Source organism: Ylistrum balloti, unplaced genomic scaffold (genome assembly GCF_031769215.1).
Source record: "Ylistrum balloti isolate Yb309-2 unplaced genomic scaffold, AGI_CSIRO_Ybal_v1 Utg371710, whole genome shotgun sequence".
Taxonomy (NCBI): domain Eukaryota; kingdom Metazoa; phylum Mollusca; class Bivalvia; order Pectinida; family Pectinidae; genus Ylistrum; species Ylistrum balloti.
The window spans coordinates 294,611-317,919 of NW_026782861.1; the positions used below are offsets into that span (position 1 = coordinate 294,611).

The 23,309-nt window shown below is 32.8% G+C and overlaps 1 protein-coding gene across 1 annotated transcript in view; it reads left to right on the forward strand.

The window, feature by feature from the left end:
* LOC132563402 (anoctamin-4-like) overlaps positions 1-23,309 on the forward strand; it is a 76,052-nt gene that overhangs the window by 41,864 nt on the left and 10,879 nt on the right. The window contains exons 5-14 of the mRNA XM_060228164.1: positions 7,059-7,235; positions 7,949-7,963; positions 11,765-11,863; positions 12,082-12,224; positions 13,450-13,494; positions 20,163-20,284; positions 20,806-20,861; positions 21,719-21,775; positions 22,185-22,249; positions 23,037-23,171. Coding sequence (XP_060084147.1) covers positions 7,059-7,235; positions 7,949-7,963; positions 11,765-11,863; positions 12,082-12,224; positions 13,450-13,494; positions 20,163-20,284; positions 20,806-20,861; positions 21,719-21,775; positions 22,185-22,249; positions 23,037-23,171 — 914 coding nt within the window. The remainder of the gene's footprint in view (positions 1-7,058; positions 7,236-7,948; positions 7,964-11,764; positions 11,864-12,081; positions 12,225-13,449; positions 13,495-20,162; positions 20,285-20,805; positions 20,862-21,718; positions 21,776-22,184; positions 22,250-23,036; positions 23,172-23,309) is intronic.

Below are 23,309 nucleotides of genomic sequence, written 5' to 3' on the forward strand. Positions count from 1 at the left end.
TTCTGGTGTTTGCTGTATGTATTTGTGGCTTACAATATCAGTCCTGTTCTATTCCTTGATTGCATTTAGATGTTTTAGATGGAGATATTTTGGTATCACAATGATATTCTTTCTAATAATGGTTTCAGACAAAGCAGTAAATGAAACTTAAAATAGTTTCTAGCTGGATGTCATGGAGGGTCCATTTCTGAAGTTCAGAATATACCAAGGACCTATTTTTCTATATGCTGTGCCAGTTGGGATCTATCTCAATGTGACATTTCTCTGGATCATAATTTAGGGATTGATTGTCAGCAGAGATGGGATGATGAGATGGACAGTGATAGAGGTGGGGGGTGGGGGGTTGTGTTTCTGATTGACAGTGATAGGGGACGGTGGGGTGGGGGAGGGTGTGTCAGATTGACAGGGATGGGGAATGGGGGTGTTCAGATTGAACCCTTTAAAAATAGAGAGAGCTCTGATCAATGATTGACTGCAAGGATTACGATAAGAAAATGACTTATAGCTCACACTGGTACAAAGTACATAAAAATCTGCATTTTGTAACCAGAATTTAGGATGTTGAAACACATGCTTAGTCTGAATTGCAGTAACACCAAGTCAAAAACACACTTTAGAAATTTCTTATTTGAATGTAAAATGCAAGATTAAAAACTTCTGGTTATTTATAACCCATTGAAATCAATTGTTGAAAAGATGATGAAGTACATATTGATAGTGTGATGGTAAAATATTGTCCACATTTAAAGCAGGCAGAAACCTCACTGGGAGGGGAAGATATTACTCAGGAAGAGGCAAAACTGCTGCTCAAGCAACAGAAGGTGAAAGTGAAAGTAGACAAATTCTATTTATAGCATTATCTCAATGTTGTTAACTATGTCGATATACAGTGAAATGAACATGGTGTTTGTAGACTGTAGTAAAACCTGTCTTATCTTCAATACTAACTTAATCAGATTTCATTTCAAACATTGAAATTCTGTGATATCCTTTGTTTCATTATTGAGGTGATGATTTTTAATCTTTTTAACAATGGTTTGCATGTTGATTAACCTTTTTTGTGAGACTGTGATAAATCACTATGATCAGTATTTTGTCAATGGATAAGGGTGCGCGTTAACGAAAAAAACAATTAAAATATTTAATGTTGCATTAATTCATAAACAAATGATTTAATTATCATTCAAACAGAGCCTGAAAACTTCATAGTTTGTTTAAATGAGAAGTCAGATATATTATTACAAGATGTTTCAGAAACCACAAAACTATCAAAATCCTGAATTTTATTTGTTATATATTTATAACATTTGTATACAATTAATGATACTTTAACATTTCTATATTTACAGAATGAAACTTCAAATTTTTTTTCAAGAAACAAAAAAAAGTCATGCATATCTGACAAAAGATATATAGCAATAACTGTCATGATGATCATGAATTATATTCGGTCTTCTGACTGATTCTCATGTATAAATATAAAAAATATGAACACAATGAATGAAGTTGGTTGTTTATGCTAAAGACATTTGCAGTGTTGATAGTTTTTTGATAACTTTATGTTAAACCTATACATAAAGTGATGAGGATTATGTTACATACCGGCATAGTATGGGATAAGACAGGATTCTACACCGGCTTGCTTATTATCCTGAAAACCAGTCCTGAACCCTCAGTTCCATTTGACTGCATGAATGTTTAACATGCATGTGTGCCCACCACCCAAAATTGCGTTGTTGTGACTCTTTATAATTTATGTACAATGATATTCAAATGCACAGCTTGCTTAAGTATCTGTTGTTAAATACAATCAATTTTTAGTTCACTATTTATTTGTCCCACCTCCCAGTCCATTCCAATTTTATTTTTAGTTTTTTTTGTCAGTGTCTCTAGTTTGTTGTGGTTTGCATCTATTCCTAAGACTTCAACTGATGAGAAATTCAACAAAACATCGCATCAAGATATAATTTGATATGTATTACATTTGTTAAGTTTATCTGTAAACACCAGGGGTTATTTTCAGCCATTCCCAGGTTTCATGCAGAACCTGATAGTTACGTCGCTGAACATCATGCAGGAAGCCCACAGCATGCTATTCAGAGCATTTGGTGTAAATTGTCCTACCTAAGTACACAACAGATATGACCATACATTAGACAATCTCATTTCCTGGAGAATGACTGAGCAGGTCACAGCGTTGATATACAAAAATCGGTTAATTATTCCTGTAGTGGAAGAAAAATCTATACCAATCATGACCTAAGTTACATTGTTTGCTTCACAGAGAATATTTTTGTAGGAAAAAATTATGCTAACTGCGTATTGTTTGTACACACACGGTCAGTCTATAATACTAATCCAGGTAATGTCTCAAGTAATAAGATATGCATTTCTCTGCTGGAGTAATGGCCCTTTGAAAAATTATACGTTTTGTTTATTTTACAAGCCTTTATGAAACTACCAATTAAATTATTAGTCAATGTTGGCCTGAAAGGATGCCTTTTAGTGGACTCTCTGTGGGGGTTTCCAGGTTACCAGGGTAAAACCATCCTGGTCAGACTGGTAACACCTTTTTATGTCCAATAGCGCAATAAAATCCTGGTCGCCTTGGTGAAAGGCGAGTGTGTTACTATAAATATACCACACAGTGAACCTTCTGCCACACAGCTGCCCAAGCTTGCTGGAGTTATGGCCCTTTAATTCAAGTTATTAAATTTCCTAATTAGAACATATAGCACTTGGTGATTCCTTAGATATGTTGGTGTCTTTTCTCCCTAAGAGATGTCAGTGTCTTTTCTCCCTAAGAGATGTCAGTGTCTTTTTTCCCTTAGAGATGTCAGTGTCTTTTTTCCCTCAGAGATGTCAGTGTCTTTTTTCCCTTAGAGATGTCAGTGTCTTTTCTCCCTAAGAGATGTCAGTGTCTTTTCTCCCTCAGAGATGTCAGTGTCTTTTCTCCCTTAGAGATGTCGGTGTCTTTTCTCCCTTAGAGATGTCGGTGTCTTTTCTCCCTCAGAGATGTCAGTGTCTTTTCTCCCTCAGAGATGTCAGTGTCTTTTCTCCCTTAGAGATGTCGGTGTCTTTTCTCCCTTAGAGATGTCGGTGTCTTTTCTCCCTCAGAGATGTCTGTGTCTTTTTTCCCTTAGAGATGTCGGTGTCTTTTCTCCCTTAGAGATGTCGTTGTCTTTTTTCCCTTAGAGATGTCAGTGTCTTTTCTCCCTTAGAGATGTCGGTGTCTTTTCTCCCTCAGAGATGTCAGTATCTTTTCTCCCTTAGAGATGTCGGTGTCTTTTTTCCCTTAGAGATGTCAGTGTCTTTTCTCCCTCAGAGATGTCAGTGTCTTTTCTCCCTCAGAGATGTAAGTGTCTTTTCTCCCTTAGAGATGTCAGTGTCTTTTCTCCCTTAGAGATGTCAGTGTCTTTTCTCCCTTAGAGATGTCAGTGTCTTTTCTTCCTTGTGGATGTCGGTGTCTTTTTTCCCTTAGAGTTGGTGTATATCTCATGTAATTCATTCTTTCCATTGTATGTTAACCCCTAATTAGATCTATAAATCTTACAAAGACTTTTATTTTTGCATATGTTAGTCATAGTTTTCCAATTTGTCTGCACTTAAACTTATTTTCATTTTTGTAAATTTAAATTATATCTATCTTTCACTTCATGTGCTATATTTTCACTTTCAGACTTTGCTAAAGTTTGATTCTGTAGGAATTTTCCAATGGTTTTGTTTTGTGTATGTAGAATCCTGTTTGGGCACGATTTGTTTATACAATATCGCATCAATACCTGTACAGAAAATATGGAATTTTGTTAACATTGCATTGAAATAAACAATTTTTGATGATAAAAATAAGTTTGTTGTTGAGTCTTTATAATATTGACCTGTTTTCTGTAAATTTAATTTATACTGAATTAAAAAAAAAAATAGAGAAAGTCATGCGAGTTTTCTTACTGTTTAACATTGATTTTGAAAAATTAAGAAGGCATGTCTGTATTTGGAGATGAATCAGGTATAGAACTGCACCAGTTAATGTGTCTTCTGAATAAAGCTATTTTTTTTTAACTATTTCTGGGTGCCAGAAACTTATCTTGAAAAATACAAATAATTATTGGTGTTTTTATTCTTTTCATGTCTGGTGTAAGGTTTTTAAAATTTAGTTTTTGACTGTGAAACCACCAAGTTAATAATGCACATGTAGCACACCAGGTGTTATATACATGAAGTTCTGAAAGTATTTCTAGGGAGTCATATACCAGACAAATCTACTAGGTATATATATATATCTCGAGTGTCAAACAGGACATTAGCCAATGGTCAACTTCCTGAATTTCCGGTAAATATATTGTTGTTATCGATTCAAAAACATTGATAAATTATCGAAGAAGTAGAATTCTTTAAAAAAGAAAAGAAGTTGCTAACCTTATAAAAATGGCAGAAGATTTAGACGAAGGGTTGAAAAAGGAAATCTGTAATGCGATAGAAGATGGATTTAACTTCAGTTCCACCATAGATAACACTTCATCATTAGAGGAAGATATGGAGGAGAAACTGAAAGAAGAAGACAGTGAAATTGGATTGTCTTCTGTAGGGGTAAAGGCATTGAGTTCAGACATTGTTACAAATATTGGTGGCGATGAGGACGATATACCAGGAGTAGTGGATAAATCTGAATCACTTGGAGATGGTTGTAGTGATGAAACGAAACAGGAACGACAGAGGTATTTAGAGGTAGATTGGACAATATGTATGATAAGGACTTATATGTTACTCTAAAACCATTTTCTAACCCAAATGATCAGGATTATTTATGGTCTTTTGTCCATCATGTGGACAGGATACCAATTTCTGACTGCCATGACTTGTGAACCATTAGTGATCATTTTCAAGGGCAGGCTACCCATATTGAACTTTAGAATCCACTAAGGCTATGTGTATTCACTGTCTTGACAAACATATTTTCAAGGATTAATTGCTTTCTAGTTCCACATGCAATGCTAAAATTTAACTTTGATTTAAGTTCTTATTATTTGATCTGACTCCTGCTGCAATATCATTGATAGGTCTCCCTTGTCAGATGACCGTTAAGGTCCACAGACCTCTTGTTATCATTGATAGGTCTCCCTTGTCAGATGACCGTTAAGGTCCACAGACCTCTTGTTATCATTGATAGGTCTCCCTTGTCAGATGACAGTTAAGGTCCACAGACCTCTTGTTATCATTGGTAGGTCTCACTTGTCAGATGACAGTTAAGGTCCACAGACCTCTTGTTATCATTGATAGGTCTCCCTTGTCAGATGACTGTTAAGGTCCACAGACCTCTTGTTATCATTGATAGGTCTCCCTTGTCAGATGACAGTTAAGGTCCACAGACCTGTTGTTATCATTGGTAGGTGTCCCTTGTCAGATGACAGTTAAGGTCCACAGACCTGTTGTTATCATTGGTAGGTGTCACTTGTCAGATGACCGTTAAGGTCCACAGACCTGTTGTTATCATTGGTAGGTGTCCCTTGTCAGATGACAGTTAAGGTCCACAGACCTCTTGTTATCATTGATAGGTCTCCCTTGTCAGATGAGTCGTTAGGCCCATGGACCTCTCGTTGTCATTCATCCAGAAGGCTTCAATGTTGTAGGTGGTTGATAAAAACCAGAAATTGTTTTTAATTGAGAGCGAAAGAAGGAAAATTCAAGTCATAGAAAGTTTATATGTCACTTTTGCATTTTATACAACACTGTTTATTTCATTTAGTTTCCATTATTTAATCTTGTCAATTTTCAGCACAAATATTGGAAGTTTTTATTGTGTCGGAAAGTTTTAAGATCACTTAGATTGAAATTCATTAAAAAAATCATCACTGTGTCTTCAGAAAGCAGGAGTATGATTAACAATAATTGAGACTCGCTGCATGCTACTAATGTTCCTGTATGTGTATATATAGCCGTTAATCTGGAGAGTCGAATGTTGGCATGAAACAGCACAATCTATTGAACTTATCTGTGGATGTCTGTGCAGCAAAATTGTGGAAGTATCGGTATTATTGTTTCATGATAATGCCAAGAAACATTTAATCAGCATTAATGTAGGTTGGGACTGATTGGGAAAATCTTTTAAAAAGTAATATCGAGAAATATATGTAATAAATAATAAGTAATATATGGACCAGAGGTGGTTTTGAATAAAATTTCAATATGTGCTGATATCGATATCTGTACGGCCACTGGTTGCAATCACGAAAATCTCATCACTGCTTTTACAAATTGAGAGCTGTATCAAGACATTTTGTATTTGAATAAAATTAAAAATTATAGGCATAGAGCAATATTTGACACCAGAAAAGCAAAACGCAGTACCTTTGTATAACTCTCCTTATAATCAAAGCTTCCTTTTTTGTGTCTGAAGGCTGTTATGTGAATTGGCCGTCAATGGCATACTTTTAAGACACATTTGTATTTGATAATATAAAATCTATTTATAAATTTTTCTTTGCTTATTCATTTTATCATATGCATGAAGTATTCCATTTTGAGATAAATTGTTAGATGTGAATCTTGATTTTCTCCAATTATTTCGAACCATTATGCTAAATGTCTCAAAATTTTAGCATTACATCAGCTGTTTTACATTTAAGGGTATCTGTATGTTATAGTTAGCTAAAAGTTTGCCGTAATATCTATGCAACACTAATCGCCTGAAAAAATGTAATTTTCTTAACAAGACAATTTGTTTTACAATTAACATTTTCTTTTTTATGCTTTGAAGTAAGATTTTGTTAATCTCTGCATAATATTGATTAACATTGAAAGTTTGATAATGTTTTAATCATTGAATTGATCAAACGATGGTTTCTTTTTAATTAAATTAAATACATGATTGTTAATTGTTTGATTTTGGTGTGATTTGCTTTTGCCTTATTAAAGGTTTTATCCATGGAGTTTTTCGCTCTGTAATGCAGAATTAACTTCTCATCCTCTTCTGCTTGCTTGGAATTAACACACTGATAAGTAGATGTATTTTCGTTTGGATTATTGTATTTATGTCTCTGGGTTTTTGTTTCACTTGACAGATAGCTAATGAGGATGCTACCCTTTTCTTCCGAGATGGACAGAGAAAGATTGATTACGTACTGGCCTATGAACCAGGGTCAGCGTCCGAACACGAGGAAAAGAAAAGGGAGCGAAGAAAAATTTTTGAAGATAATCTCCGAAAGGAAGGGTTAGAACTAGAATATGAAGGAAAAGAGGTAAAAATATTTTCATGAAGAAAGTCATATTTTTTTTTTGCCAGTGTGAGATTTTACTATTTTTATATTCATTTTCAGGCAGTTTTACTTTCACTTTACATGTATTATACATAGAGCTTCTGTTTTTCTCCTGCACTGATGAAACATCACAAAGGAGACTTTTATGTAAGGAGACACTTATTTTATTAGGGATGGCTTCAGCTTTCTCATTAACATTTTGAAATTTTGTTGAGATCAATTTCCTTGAAAAATAAAAATACTTTTACAACTAATTACATGGATGATACTTCAGTTTACCACACAATCAAAGGAAATTGATAGAGATTTTCATTCTTGTGATACTATTGTTGGATGAAAACATAGTATTTCTGCAAATTTTTAGATTCACAAGACTCCTTCAGTTACATTTTGTTTTGGCTTTGAATTTTATGAACACTTTCAACTGAATTGAACATAAAACAGGAATTTTCAATTTAATTTTTTTGTGCTTATAGGGGGAAGACCTGTCCTCAATAATTATGCTTAATTATCATAAATCTGAACACTTTGTTTGAAAATGGTTTCCTAAAATATTAAATATATATTTATGAAAAAAACTGTTTTCAAAACACACTCATTATGAAATGAAATGAAATGTTATCAAATGAGACATACTAATGATTGCTTGTATAGACTGATATAAAACTTGTGAAACCATGTGGATTTAATTGCAGAAATCTTCTTCTGAGGTATAATGTATGTTATGAAGGTCTGTGTGGCCATTTTGAATGGCAGTTTTTTTGTTTTCTGGCTTTGCTGTACAATGCTGTATCAAACTTGTCCTTAATATCACTGATTTTGCTTCATTCTGTAATTTGTATAATTTCTGAAACACATAACGCACTTGTACTTTTAAGTTTTCAGGAACAATCCATCTGACATCATTTATGTGATGAAGGAATTAGATTTCGGATATGATGTAAACAAAGTATGTAAATGAGAAGTAGAGAGTTTTTACATCTTAAATACTCGCCAAACTACAAATATTTCCAAAGAAAGTTACATATGTTGTTTGTTATGATACTGCAAGGTGACATCATATCATGAATTTAAAATGATGAACAGGGTTACAATTATGATGAATTTTAATCAATTTTAACTACAGATCATTAGCCCGAGCCCAATTGAAATGAAAATTCATCATATTGATCCAACGTTAAGCACATGTCTGGTAATAAGCCCAGTCTATTTCAATTTCAGAGGAAATCCTAAGAAATTCTGTATTATTATTTTTTGAGAAGAGCATCCATATATATTATAGTTTTGTGGAAATACCAACATGCTATTTCGTTGTCCTGTAATAAGCCCACCTCAACTTTGAGTCGGAAGTTAGAAGTTGACCTCTGGGTTTATAACAGAAGATACATACAGTATCATTCTTGTACATTTGTAACACAAGATTAAATATTCTTTTCACAAAAACATTTCCTGAGATCTGTCATCAGAAAATATTTCATATTAGACACTAAAGTGTCCATTTGTTTGGTCTTTGGTTTTTTAATGTCATTTGCCATGTACTTTTGCCCATTTGGTCCTTCTTAAATAGGATAAAAATAATGTTCTAAGGGTGAATTTAACACTATATTAAAAAAAATCAAAAAGTTTGATTAATGGGGAAGAAACAGTGGGTAAATGTCTGACATTAGACAAATAGATATTTCTATATACGATGGTGATTTAGGTCAATTTTAAGTTCTTTGTTTAACAATGAAAGGAGGTCAGCTTAATTGGTCTTTGTTTGTTCCTTGCCTTTCCATTGTTTGATATCACTTAGTCCGAACCCTTCACAAACACAGAATCCTTTCCTCAAGAGTCCGCATATTATGAAATATTCAAATTATTTTACAAGTTTTGCTTCCTGCCTTTTAAGTTGAGCAATTTCTGAGAACAAATATTGCTATTTGTTTGAAATATTACCCTTCACAAGTAAATGTCCTTTTAGAATTGAATCACACTGTTACAATCTGATGTTACACATAGTTGGGGTCACATGCACGGGCAAGTAGACGAGTCAAAAGGAATTAAACTGAAGCAATATGCTGAACATGTGACACATAATTGTCACTCATAAAGATCTGAATAAACCACTACCTGCATTGTAACTGTCCTTGTATTGAAACTTATTGTGATGATTTGCTGAAGTTACCATACAGTTTCAAAATCTATCATCGTGTTTAAATGTTACGAATGTATGTGGTACATGTAGCAAATCAAGAAAAGTAAGGGTTTGAACATTAAGTGGACAGAAATTCAATTTTTGTAAAACAATACTGTATTTTCCAGATTATAAGCTGCTGATGTTTTTTGTTGGTTGGGTGTGTGGCTAACATACTGCTGTGGCTTATATGTGGATGAAAAAAATTCAGCAGAATAATAAAAAAAATAATAATAATAAAAATGAATGTACCATTACAGCAACACAAGATGGTACCAAGTTTTTTGCAACCATATACAGGATTTTCAGATTGAAACAAAAATAGCCTTCTCGTGGATTTTATTATTCATACTTCTCAATGTGTATTACAATAATATCTTCTGAACTTTCGTGGTTGTCCGAAGCCATAGCGGAAGTTTAGAATAGCCTGTTGCATTCTGGGATCAATTGGTCATCAGGTTAAAAGTCAAATTCTAGAATGACTGCCATGCTTGATGATGATAAGAATGGCTTCATGGAAATTACAAGAAATAATATGGAACTATAAGAATTTTGTTAGCACGGACCTTCATTAATATTCAAGAGTACAGACACCAATGGAGATATTAAGTCAACCGTATGTAACATCAGGCCATATATCTGTACGTAGACAATCTTTGAAGGCTCCTTAGCCAAACAAGTTTGATAATCGTTATTTTACGTCTTTGAAACATATCAATAAAATAAAGGACTATCTATGTATAATTCATTTGCAAACTTCTATTAAATGTTTCACTGATAATCTTGATAAATTGACAAGAGTTGTCTGTTATATCAACAGACTTTGGTTATCACATCGTGAGAAAGGGTGCGGCTTATATGTGGGCTCTTCAGCTTATATACCAGTGCGGCTTATAACCTGGAAAATACAGTGATGTATTTGAACTGTCAATTTGAACTACCTGCAGAGGTTAACCATGGTACAGAAAAGTCACTGATACAAGTTATATATATGTTGTAAATAAAAGATATATCTACTGTTCATTCATTCATTCAGATATATATAGTTCTGTTTCTCCAGGGATTTTCTCTACATTACTTGTTGTCTGCTGTTGAATGAGTTGACGGACAAAGATATTAGCAAGTCTTCAGTTTGAAATTATAATTGCATTTCTTCTTTCCCCTGATATTAATAACAGCATGTTGAAATCATTTAGAATAAGAACATTTCAAAATTTGTATGTGATTCCATTTCTGAGAATCATCTTGTATTTATGGCAGAATGAAAATTGTGTCTGTAAGCTTTTCCATAAAGTTAACACTGTTTGACAGTCTCATCATCTTACACTACTAACAGTGTGTTTTATCTAATGTTGATAAAACTTTGTGATCCAAATACAATATATGTGAATTATTTTCATGTTTATTAGTTTTAAACTCAAAAAGGAATTGTTGTACATTTCTCAGTATCCCCAGTTTTATAAAGTCACATTTCATGAAAATTTGCAAAAAAAAAAAAAAAAAAAGATGACTTTTTTTTCATTTAAAGACGTTTCATTTTTATTTGAAAATGTGATTATTAATTGTTGCAATTTATTTAGGTTTATGTCAGACTGAAGAAAATTGATTGATTTAAATTGTTTGGAAACAAGAATTAAAAACGATTTTTCAAGACATCGCCTCCATACAAAAATAAGGAAACAAGTTCACAATTACAAGTATATTTGGGGCCTCTGTGGCCACATTTTCATTTCAGAATATTTTATTTTGTATGTACATGTAGGTCTAAATTTAACCTGAAAAAGCCTATATGAAATCCTTTCATTGAAATGAGTTTGATGTTGCTTCATATATAATTTTGTTACAGGTCATTTACCTTAACTCAGAAAAATGGATATTCATTTGTCTTAGTTGGATCTTCAAAAGTTTGATGTTTTGTTTTGATGAACAAAACAATTACTTATAAACATATAAAGTGTGATGCAGCATGAAATTACCCATTCAAATTGATTCTCACGCATTTAATAACTAGTACACTTTTGCAGTCAGCAAAAAAATAGTACACTTTTGCATTCAGCTTAAACTAGTTCACTTTTGCAGTCAGCAAAAAATTAGTACACTTTTGCAGTCAACGGAAACTAGTTCTCTTTTGCAGTCAATGAAAACTAGTACACTATTGCAGTCAGCAAAAACTAGTTACCTTTTGCAGTCATCAAAATCTAGTATATTTTTGCAATCAGCGAGGGAAAAAATAAAGGGTGCCAACCGAGGCATCAAATATGGATTAAGGTTTTTAGCAGGTTATTATGCATTGTAAAAATGCTGTTCTAAACTCTTCCCTTTGTTTGTTTTACAGGCGTCCAGAAGTGGAAAGACCTGTTTTGTGAAGGTCCATGCTCCATGGGATGTCATGACGAAATATGCTGAATTGACTAACCTAAAGATGCCCCTAGCGGTCAGTACATAAACTGTCTTCTGGTTGTGCTGACCAGTTTGAAAAATTATGATTCTTTTGTTACCAAATGAATATTTACTTCCTGGAAGTTTATGTCTATATTACAATCTTTTTTAAGGTGGGGAGAGAGTGGGGAATGAATTGTGTTGTCATAATTTCATTATTATTATTGGAAGTATGGAATTGGAACGGGTCATCAAAGTGTTTTCATCTAACAGGAAAATGATTTGGAGTTCGAGCTTGAATCCTACATGGAATACTGCTGGAGTATGTTTCCATCTGTCTTTGAACTTGATAAGGATATCGTGAAACCAGAGCCGAATTACTTTACCGCTCCCTTCAACAGAGAACGACAGGAACAGTAAGTACTGATGAGAATTCCTTTTAATAGAAATGGTAACAATTCAGTTTTTTCCAGAATTCTTAAAATATGGCTAATGTTATTTGACCAATGACCAATTTTTTTTTTGTTTTTTTTTTTAAATTTCTTATCTTCGAACACATTTCAATATTTCTTTTGATGAATAAAATGTCAGCTTTCAATATAAAAAATAAAAAACATTTTCCAGTGAAAGCTTTTCACTTAAAACAATATTTACTTTAAAAGGAATGGCTAATATGGTGATGCATTCTTTTAGAGTCCTTAAGGAATTGTATCCAGATTACAGATAGTACAATTAGTGTGTATGAACATTTTGGTAAAATTGCTTATTTTCATGATGAAAAATGTATACACAAGGGTGTTTAATATTTCATGTTGATCTTAGATGTCCATGTTTAACACCCCATTTGTGTCATACTTAATATCAAAATTTGTTCTGCAGAAATAAATTTCAAAATACTGATATTTCAATTGATGAAGCAGAAAATTGTATTTATTCTGTGAGATGGACAGTATAACTTTAGTAACTTGTATCCCATATCAAAATATTTTTATCTTTTTAAATTGAAAATATCTTGTAGCTGTAGTCGTCCATTGGGAGTAAGGTGTTAGACATACAAATCTCTAAGTAGATTAGGTTCATGTATCAATATAGAACATTATTGATATCAGTTGCTTTCATCCATTCAACTTTTTTAAAAACACACTTTATAGCAAAAATTTGACATACAGAAATATGTCTAGTGGAAGCTGTATACCTAAGGGATAGTGAAATTGTAATTTGACATACAGAAATATGTCTAGTGGAAGCTGTATACCTAAGGGATAGTGAAATTGTAATATTTGTAAATAACGAACTGCACTTGTTGTTCACTGATTAATATACTCTAGAGCCATTTATGTAAAAGACATGTATGAAATACACTTTTTTTATTATTTATCTATTGTTTATAAATACTGTCGTGAGTGGTATGATTTCTATTTTAGTTTAAGAATCTCAAATGATGTTTCTCCCCTTAATTTTTCCAGTTTAGAATGAAAATATGTTCAGTAAAGTCTTTAAGGTTTTATAGAAGACAGTTTTTAGATGCATTGAAGTAATAAAGGGAGATAAATCATATGATTCTGATTGAGCACACAAGTGGATTTTTTTCCCCCGCACTGTTTTGATTTTATTTTTTCAAATGATTTTTTTGACTGTCAGATTTCTTAAGACCTTTAAGAAGATTGAAGCTGTTGATGACCCAGAGTTGGTATTTTTGTTTGCATGATAACTTAAGATTTCAGAATTTTTTGAAAGCTTTCGTTGAACTTTTTTTGTCCTGTTTTACGTCACATGTCTGTCCTTAATAATGATATGACACATTTTGTTATCTGCTGTTTAGTGGCTGCAATTTCAACCTTGCTCAACATAGTAATACAGGGATCAATGTTCCCGGTTTATTAGATATGAGATGACAATTGAACTGTGCATGTTTAAAAATTTTCTAAATTTTCTGTTCACGCGGAAAATTTGAGAAAAAAGACTAGCTTATATGTAACATATGTTTAGTCTTATATATATTAAACACCATGAAAAAATGAATAAGTTCATTTGAGTTGACAAGCTAATGAAAAACACTAAAAGTATTTAATTATCTTTCTTGTGAAATTGGGTAGTTTTCAGTGTTGAGATAACAAAGTGATAGATATTTGATATTTGTGTTTTCAAATTCACAATATTTGTTGAATAAACTGACAGACTCAATTACATGATTCACAGACAAAAAGAATAAAAAATTATGACGCCTTTTTTAATTAGCACATGTATTGGTGGTACTGCTGGCCGGCTGCAAAGAGTCTTCAACTTGCATGGCTTCTATCTGTTGTCAATATTATGCTATCAACATGCCATTGTGTTGGGAAACTTTTTCAGTTCCATACATCTGGAAATGTCTGAAACCAAAAACGTGTACAGCACATTCACTTAAGGCCTTTTTTCCCAAGTGCTTTGGACTCTGTATTGATTTGTTAGAAAAGTTTTTTATTTTTAAAATATCATTGATCAGAATGGATTAAATAGTTACCGTGCAAGTTCACAAGACCCTGTGATCTTGTCATGCAAGTTTGCAAGAGCCTGTGTTCATTCCAAGAATGCTCACAAGAGGCTGTGTTCTTACAGAGAAAGTTCACAAGAGGCTGTGCTCTTACCAAAAAAGTTCACAAGATCCTGTGATCTTGCCAAAAATGTTCACAAGAGGCTGTGTTCTTGCCAAAAAAGTTCACAAGAGCCTGTGTTCTTATAAAAAAAAATTTGCAAGACCCTGTGTTCTTGCAAAAAAAGTTCACAAGAGCCGGTGCTTTGTCCAAGAAAGCTCGCTCGCTTACAAATGCCTAGTCTATTACATTTTTGTGTTTTTGAGATTTGTTTTCTAATTATATATTGTTTTGTTATACTTATATAACAAGTTAAGGTCATTTTACATCAGAAAAGGAAGAAACTCAGTTAAAGTTATTTTCAGAAATATGTAAAGCATATTAATGTTACCTACTGCGGGGAATCTGGTTTGAAGATCTGGAAACAGATTTCAGTGGAAATTTTTATAAATAGTTTCATGTCTATTTTCACAAAAATGGTCAGGATCATACGTACAGAAAAATTCTTCAAGATCTCAGTAATATTTACCTTATCAATTTGTTAACAATATTGGAGAGAGTTTCAATTTTCATTAATGGAGAGTCAATGGTTTCATCACAGAAAAAAAATGTTATTGAGGATGTTGTGTAAATAACTCTAACTCGGTATATTTTCATATCCATTTTGATTTTCATCTAAAAATATTATTAGGGCAAGAAAATTGAATGTTTAACAAATCATCACAGTCCATAAAATTATATTGAATTTGATGAAATATTAATATTGGTTATAATATTGCGTCTAGAATAAATTGATTTCATTTACTGGTATTTTAATGAAAACAAAAATGGTAAATTGTCAAATGATGGAAAAGAATTCACTTCGGAGTACCTAATGTGTGATGGTTTAATTCAATATGCAGTTTATTACATTGGTACTTTGATATTGATGTATATGGTTTTGTTTTCCTTTATTTTTAAAGTTTTTAATTATGCTATTCGAATTCTAATATATTTAATCTTTATTTTTTTTCCACAATTCACATCAACTCTCAATCATACGACAGAGGGCTGTAAGAAGCTTTGCTTTTTTTTGCATAATTGATGAGAAAATCTCAGACTATATATAATCTGTATATATATGTGTAGCTCTACCTGCATATAAAATGGTGGTGGCGAGTCATATACTAACACTAGCACAATCTAGTAAAAATGAAAAAAGCCCACTTCCTTAAACTTGCTTCACACAAATGTCCCCCAATTGGTCGAATTGATAATTTAGTCCTGATGGTTTCCTTCTTAGAAAACCTCAGATTCCTCAAGCTGTTATCCCTCGAATACGCTGGATTCTTCAAACTCATTTTTCTCCCCGTCCCTTTATTCCCTCTCTATTCGTCAAGCAGGTGCCACATCATTCATTGTACTAGGCATTCAAGGATGATAGCTACTCTCTAGAGGTTTATGACCAACCTTGGTGTGACGTATATTCCTCACACTAATGACGGGATCCCAAGGAGTTTGAATTTGTTTTTAGTGGAAGTCCTAACCCTGTAACTGTAACCTTGACCCACTGCCATATTTATTAATCTAATGGGCCGTCATCTTGAATCTTGTTATTACAGTCTCCAAAAAGTTTTACAAATGAGTTTAATATACTAATTGGTTTATAGATATTCTTAGCTTAAACTTGATTTTATTTTATACAAATTTTCAAAATGTCTTGTCATATCAAGGCAATATAATTTGATAACTATTTCAGCTGCATTTGTGTTAGATAGAAAATCAGGAGAAAAACCTTTGAAAATGTTTCCAGGCCAGAAAAATAAATATTCTGATAAATTTGTATTTATACACCTTTTTAATTTACAAGACAAAAATACACAGAAAGAATTATTTCAATTAAGTTTTGCAATTTTGAATAGGCTTGAGAGGAAATTTTGAAATGATATTGTTAACTCTACTTTCAGATGAGAAAATATCTTAGAAAATAACTGGACATTGCTTGCTTTTGAATTGACTTTTAGAATTTATATATCAGAGAAATTTCAAGTTTTCTTTGCTTTTTCTTGCCATTAGGAATTGCCAGATTTTAGATTTGTGTTTGGACAAATCTGTGACAACTAACTGATGTAGAGCTGAAAAGCAACATGGCTAAGCCAAGAGTTGAACACTTTTGTTTCATCTCTGGAACTCAATATCCGGAAGCACTTTCTTTCGTGTGAAATGTACATTTCAATTTGTTCTTGGAATCACATTTCATTTCGCTCTTTAGATCTAAGAGCAGTTCTCATATGCTTTTAGACAAGATCAAAGTTGTTTGTTTAATTTCTTGCTGAAATTTACAAAGCTTTCTTTTTATCTTTATGCTAATCATTTTTATTTTTATTTTTTCATGGGTGAGTGGGAATGGTGGGGGGGTGGGAGGTGCAAGTTGCTCTATATCAACTGAAATCTTAACACTTGCAAGTTTCTTTATTTCAAACTGAAGTCTTTTAGAGTGGGGTCTATCTTATGGATTTTATATGGGAAATAAATGCCATATGATTACATTTTTTTTCACTGGTGTCTTTAATTTTCTGTTTTCGTCATAAGATAACTTGGATTATATTGAGTGACAGATCTTATTAGAAGAATTAAAAATTGTATTATATAGATATTTTAAATTCCTGCATTTCAAGTGTGAAAATATGACTTGAATTATTAATATTCCAGTTTTAGCAGCAAAATTTGTGTGTGGCAAAATTCAGCGTAATTAAGCAACACTAGTCATTTCAGTCAATGTAGGATTATGTAGACTTTTTTTCAGCATTAGGTCATCTGATTATGTCAACATGGCTGATTTTATTCACATGAATGCGTAGTGCATTGTTAGTTGCATAGTTAAAGAATGTTTTTATGAAGTACATTGTCACCCCTCCGGCCCTCCCTCAGAATGTGTCCATATATGTTTAACTAGGTCATGTTGCCTGCAAAGTAGGTCATGCATGTTTTATAAACATTTTAGGTCATGAATCTTATTGGAAATCGTGGTGCCTGATTCGATCTTATCAATAAGAACAAAATTGACCCAAAGTCAGGGGAGACAGAATCTTAAACAATGATAACTGTGTCTTCGGGGGTTTAATTCCTATAGATATTTCAGTCTGGTATTTATGTATTGAAAGGATGCAAAATCTCATGATAAAGCTGTTTAAAGTGGGATAGGATTAAATACTGAAACTTGAGGAGGTAATTTACTGGCTAAATGTGATTGCTTTAGTTTGAAGTGAATTTTGATTGATCTGAGTAAATTTTTAAAAAGGGTTGATGTACAGGGGTTGTCTACACTTCTTAAAAAAGGGAGATAATAGTAGTTTAAGATGCATTTGTAAGTGGTTGATGTTTAAAGTTCATGAGAAAAATGATGAAGAGAAAGTATTTTGAATTCTACTTAGAATCTGATACTGAGCATTTTGTGTAAGTCTACAATGGATAAGACTCTGTTTGCATTTTGTTAGAAGTCTGCATCTTACATTTTGCATGAGACTATATGATGTTATGATAAACATGAAGATACCACTCCCCTGATGTTTGTAATTAATCATTTCCCCAATATTTATCCTATACTAATGATACCATCTTTGTATCTCATTTTGTTGGATACAGAATGATGGATCTGTAAGTTAATTTACCTTAAATCATGGACAGGCTTTCCTGATATGGTCAAATGAGATAAAAATAGTCACAATTATAAACAGCTCTGGTGAATGAGGTCATGTTATAGTGATGTGTCTAAATCGTAATATATATTTCTCATTCATGTTTTTTTTATGCTACCCAAAATTTTTAGAGGGGAGCATATGTAGCCAACGCCTTGTCCATTCGTCGGTTGTCTTTCCGTCGGCCCTATTTTGTCTGAAGCATAACTTTGCACACAGAAGCAAAGATCATGAAACTTGGTGTATACATTGGTTATGCTAAATTAAGAGGATGTGCAGTATACCAAATGAAGGACCTGCGGTTCCTTATTTCCAGAGTTATTGCCCTTTGCTTAACCATTTGTGTCCAGAGCGTAAATTTGCTTTCATTTAAGTCAGGATAATGAAAATTGGTGTATACATAGGTCATGTGAAGGCAGTGTGCAGAGTTCCAAATTCAGGGGTTGAAACTCTATAATGTAACTCTATAAAGAGTTAGTGCCCTTTGTGAAAATTTTATATTGAAGAATAACTTTGCTTTCATTTAAGCCAGGATGATGAAACTTGGTGTATGTATTGGTCATACTGAGCGTATGTACAGAGTAATACATTGAGTGCCTGAAACGCCTTAATTTAAAAGTTATTGCCCATTTTTAATAATTTTTTGTCCAGTAAAGTTGTTTTTAGGGAGCATGCACTAGTTTCACTGATACTCTTGGTATTTATTGAAAGAATTTAAAGATATTCCTTGAATTTAATGATTATACAGTAAGGGCACATTACATATAAATAAATACAAGGTGGTTATAGACAACGAAATGTGGAAGGTCATAGAGTACAAAAATAACATATCTGCATGGAATTCACTTAGAATCACAGACTGACCACAGATGGAAAGCCTGTAGGTTATGATTATATCCATTTGATATAAGCTCTTGATATTGGTTTATAATTTGGGATTTTGTTTGATCATTTTATGAAATATGATTATATCTAAGATCATTATGACTCTATAATATATGTGTATTATAGGTTTTGTCAGTGATACATACAAATGGTTCATTGGGAATGTATTGATTCTCTGTGTGTATGAAGTCATTATAATATATTCTACAATTGATTTTATGAGTGTATTTCCATGGTGATTGAAGGCTCCTGTTCTGCTTTGTACTGACACTGTATCAGATTCTATTTCCGTCGTCTCGAGCGATTGTCGTTCTCTGCTTCAGATGTGCTTTCATTTCTATTTCCAAACAATATAAAGTGATGTGGGAAATCTGGATATTATGTTAACTGTTGCTTAGAAACCATTGTCTTCAAACGTTTTAATTTGTTGTCACAATGAACAAATTGACTTAATAAGTAAAATATTTATTTGTTTTAACTATTTCATTATCAATGTTGAAGCTGCCAGGGTTGGTTAACAAAAGTGTGGGAAATGAGAAAAATGTATGAGGTCAAATTGTATATCAAAGTGGCGACTCACGACCATTTCTGTATTAAAAATCCTTGTCCTGTGTTTGAAATTAATGTTATTCCATTGCATTCAAACATTATAATTGGCACCCAGTTATGTAAGAATATTGCACAGCACAAAATTAAGCTAGGTTGTTTTACATTAATGCTAGTAGAAGGTTGTGATTCCCATCTCATACTGAATGGTGCTAGAACAGAATAATTTTCTTATTCAGAAAAACAATGAGAGAAATCTTGTTGATTCATGAAGTAAATATTCAGAATTTATGAACATCAGGAATAATTTTCATTGAAGATTCAGAAATTTTCTATAAAATTCACAGGGCAATCAATATTATTCCTGGAAAGTACTGATATATGTTCTGAGTCAATTAGAAAAATAAATGGAGTTGAAAATCAAGTCTTGATGCATTTTAAACCTAATAGTTATAAAAAAAATTGTTACAAAATAAATTGCAGCAGGTGTATCCAGGTAGTGTATACCTACATTATTTACAACTTAAATACACGTAACTTAAAAGCACAATTATTTAATTATTAATTAAATATGCATGCTTTTGGAAAGTTTATCAAACAGATAGTTTAAACTTTTATAGTATTGCAGTGAAAGATTGACATGAAATTGACATTTCCTGTTTGTTTCACACAGATTTGTCATCAGGGATAAAAATACATTCTTTACAAACGCTCAGAGGAGTCGGATGGTACATGAAATTCTGGTTCGCACAGTGTTTGATAGAGAAGATAGTGATAAAGGAAAGCATAGATTTGGTAAGTCTCTTTATAGATAACTCTTTCAGTACATAGCATGTATATGTGTGTGTCAATTTTAAGATGTTTTTAACCTTGTTTAAACTGGTTTGAAATTTTCTCAGATTAGCAATGCATATAATTCCCAAATATATAAGTGATATTGCTAAATTTAGATAAACTTCTGCAAGCTGTAAAGTACACAGAAGTAAAATTTTTGGCTATATTCTTTCTCCAGATCAGTTACAATTCTGTAACAAAATAGGAATAAGTAGTTATACAACGTGTATGAAATGAAATAGGGAGAAAAGGCAATTTGAGTCCAATGACCAGGTGTTAACACTGTAAACAAACTTATTTTTGTGATTTCAGTATCATAACAAATTTTCATGCCAAATTTTCAAGAATTTATTTTGAATGCAAAACTTGCTAGAGTTATTTACATGCAAAAGAAAATTGGGTTTTCATGCTTTTTTTTCCTTTAGAAAACAATGTAAACGATTTCCAGTATAATTGTTAAAACTGTGTTTTTGCTTTACCAGGTGTAACAAAGATGATAAGTGCTGGGATCTACTCCGCTGCATTCCCTCTCCACGATGTAAGTGACTGACTGTATATATATCAGTGTTTGGGTCTAATCTGAGTACTGTGATCTGATCATAGTTTTTTTTGTGAACATTAAACTCAAAACAAAACAGAAAGTGTAATGTTGTACAGTGAAGTAGCCAGCGGCTACTGCAAGGAATTCCCACCTCAAAATGACCCTGGCTGTTTACTGAGTGATAAATTTAAGCAACAAATCTGAGGGGGTCATGTTAGACCGGTCAGTTAATTGGTAGAACATCGGGCTTTGTAGTCTGGTGAAAATCTGTGGTGTAGGGTTTGATGATCCCAACATGTTTGTGTTTTTCTCGGGAGGTTGTAGAGATCATGCGTTGGACTGCTGCTATTCACTTAGATTTTGCAAACTTACCTTTTAAGACATATTCGCAAATATCTGGTTTCACGAAAGTTGATTCAGAAATTCATGAATGATGAGCTTTTAGAGACCAGGATTATTCAAGACTACTATATCTGTAACCGAAGCAATATGGATGCCATCTAGAGTTATTTTCGTACAAAAAATTTCAAGAGATTTGAATTTGCATATTAACACCTGCAAATGAAATCCATGCAAAATATAAGTGATTTACAGTATTTTGGCCTGTAATGGTAGCATGTTGCTCTGGTTAAAACGGAATGGGCCTTCCAGGTGTTCAGTATGGTAGCCAGCAACTACTGCAAGGAGACTTAGCCTCAAAATGAACCCAACAAATACAAAAAAAGTTGCTTAATGCTCTCTACACCTGTTTGACTTAGCTATATGTACCTGTATTCCTCTTAAAATCTGACATGATTGATTTCCTTGAAGTGTGGTTAAGATTCTGCTGTCAAGAATTCTTTTCTTTGTTACAGGGTCGCTACACGAGTGAACATTCCCTGCTGACAAGAGGCAAAGCAAATGATAGACATGTGAGTTTGTGTGTTATAATTAAAGACAGTTGTGAAACTTATAATAGATATTTATTCATCAAATTAAATATGAAGTATTGAACAGCTGTGATAAAATGTTTGATAAAAGGAAGGTGTAAGATTAATACAAATTATCTTTGTGTCATTATAAGGTTTTTTTCTTATCACAAATGTCAGTTTAGACAGGTCTTACAACAAAAAGTGTTCCTTATACACATATTTCCCTCTTATCACAAATGTCAGTTTAGACAGGTTCGACTGTGGAAGCTGGCCCATATACACAGGTTGTCCTCTTTATCCAGGTGACAGTCTGAACAGGTTAAACTTTGGGAGCCACATGAAATTTGAGTTTAAAAGAACAGTACATTAATATACTGAGATAAATTGTCAAAATGAATGGGTTTTTCAGCTGCTTTATGAGGTTTGGGCCAGACCAGGAGCATGGTACAAATACCAGCCACTCGATGAAATAAGGTAAGCTTTCATGGGTGACTAGTCAATGAATTTTGGGTTTTAAGGAATAAATTGAAACAAAATTGTCAGAGTTATGGCAATTTCAACCGAGCTGCCCTTGTAACCTTGTGTACAGGATAGCCAGGAAGAACCGCCACACATTCACAAGGTCATTGCAAACTGGAAAAAGCCTGGAATTGTGTCTCGGGCTTGGTAGATGTATATTTTTAAAAACATGATTTCTTGATTTAAATTTGGATGTTTTAACACTCTTCAATGTGAGGAAATCAATTTTCACTTTGAAAAATTATTGAATTTCTTATTGAAATACTTCAACTTATACAAAATCCTTAAATCTGATGAAAAATTGAGAGAAAATCAAAATAAATTCTCAAGGACAACAAGTAAAAAGACATAATCTCTCAGAAAAGCCTTGAATTTGATACATTTGAAAAAAATACAGTTAAAGAGACAACACAGTAAAAGAGTTACTTTTTGTTATGGATGGTATGTGTTATATACACATTTACCTGTCTATGCTATCCCGGTATTTACAGTCGATTTCCAACATCCAGTTTGACTACTTCTCTGGTTCATGAAACTGCTTAATTTAGTGCTGGTAATGTAAATGTATTAGTTTTGAAAACGAGGACATTCATTTTGTAAATGTGATGATGTAGACTTGTCTGAAATAAAGGACTTACATTCTGAAAAGTTGAATGTATTTTTATGATATCTTCAGGGCCTTTTTTGGTCTGGTTGATATCTAATTTGTATGGTTAAATAATTATTTTATGATTTTTTCCAGGGCCTACTTTGGTGAGAAGGTCGGAATTTACTTTGCCTGGCTGGGGTATTACACATCTGTGCTGATTCCAGCTGCCATCTTGGGTTTGATTGCTTTTATCTACGGCTTGGCAACTTTCTCCAGTGATGAAGCCAGGTAGATATTTGTACTAATTTATGTAACACCTAGCTATATCATCACAAAATTTCTGATGGAATTTATGTTATTCATGCCGTTGTTAAATTTTGGTGTTAGGAAGTCGGTACGAAATATCACAGTGTTTGTGTTTTAGAG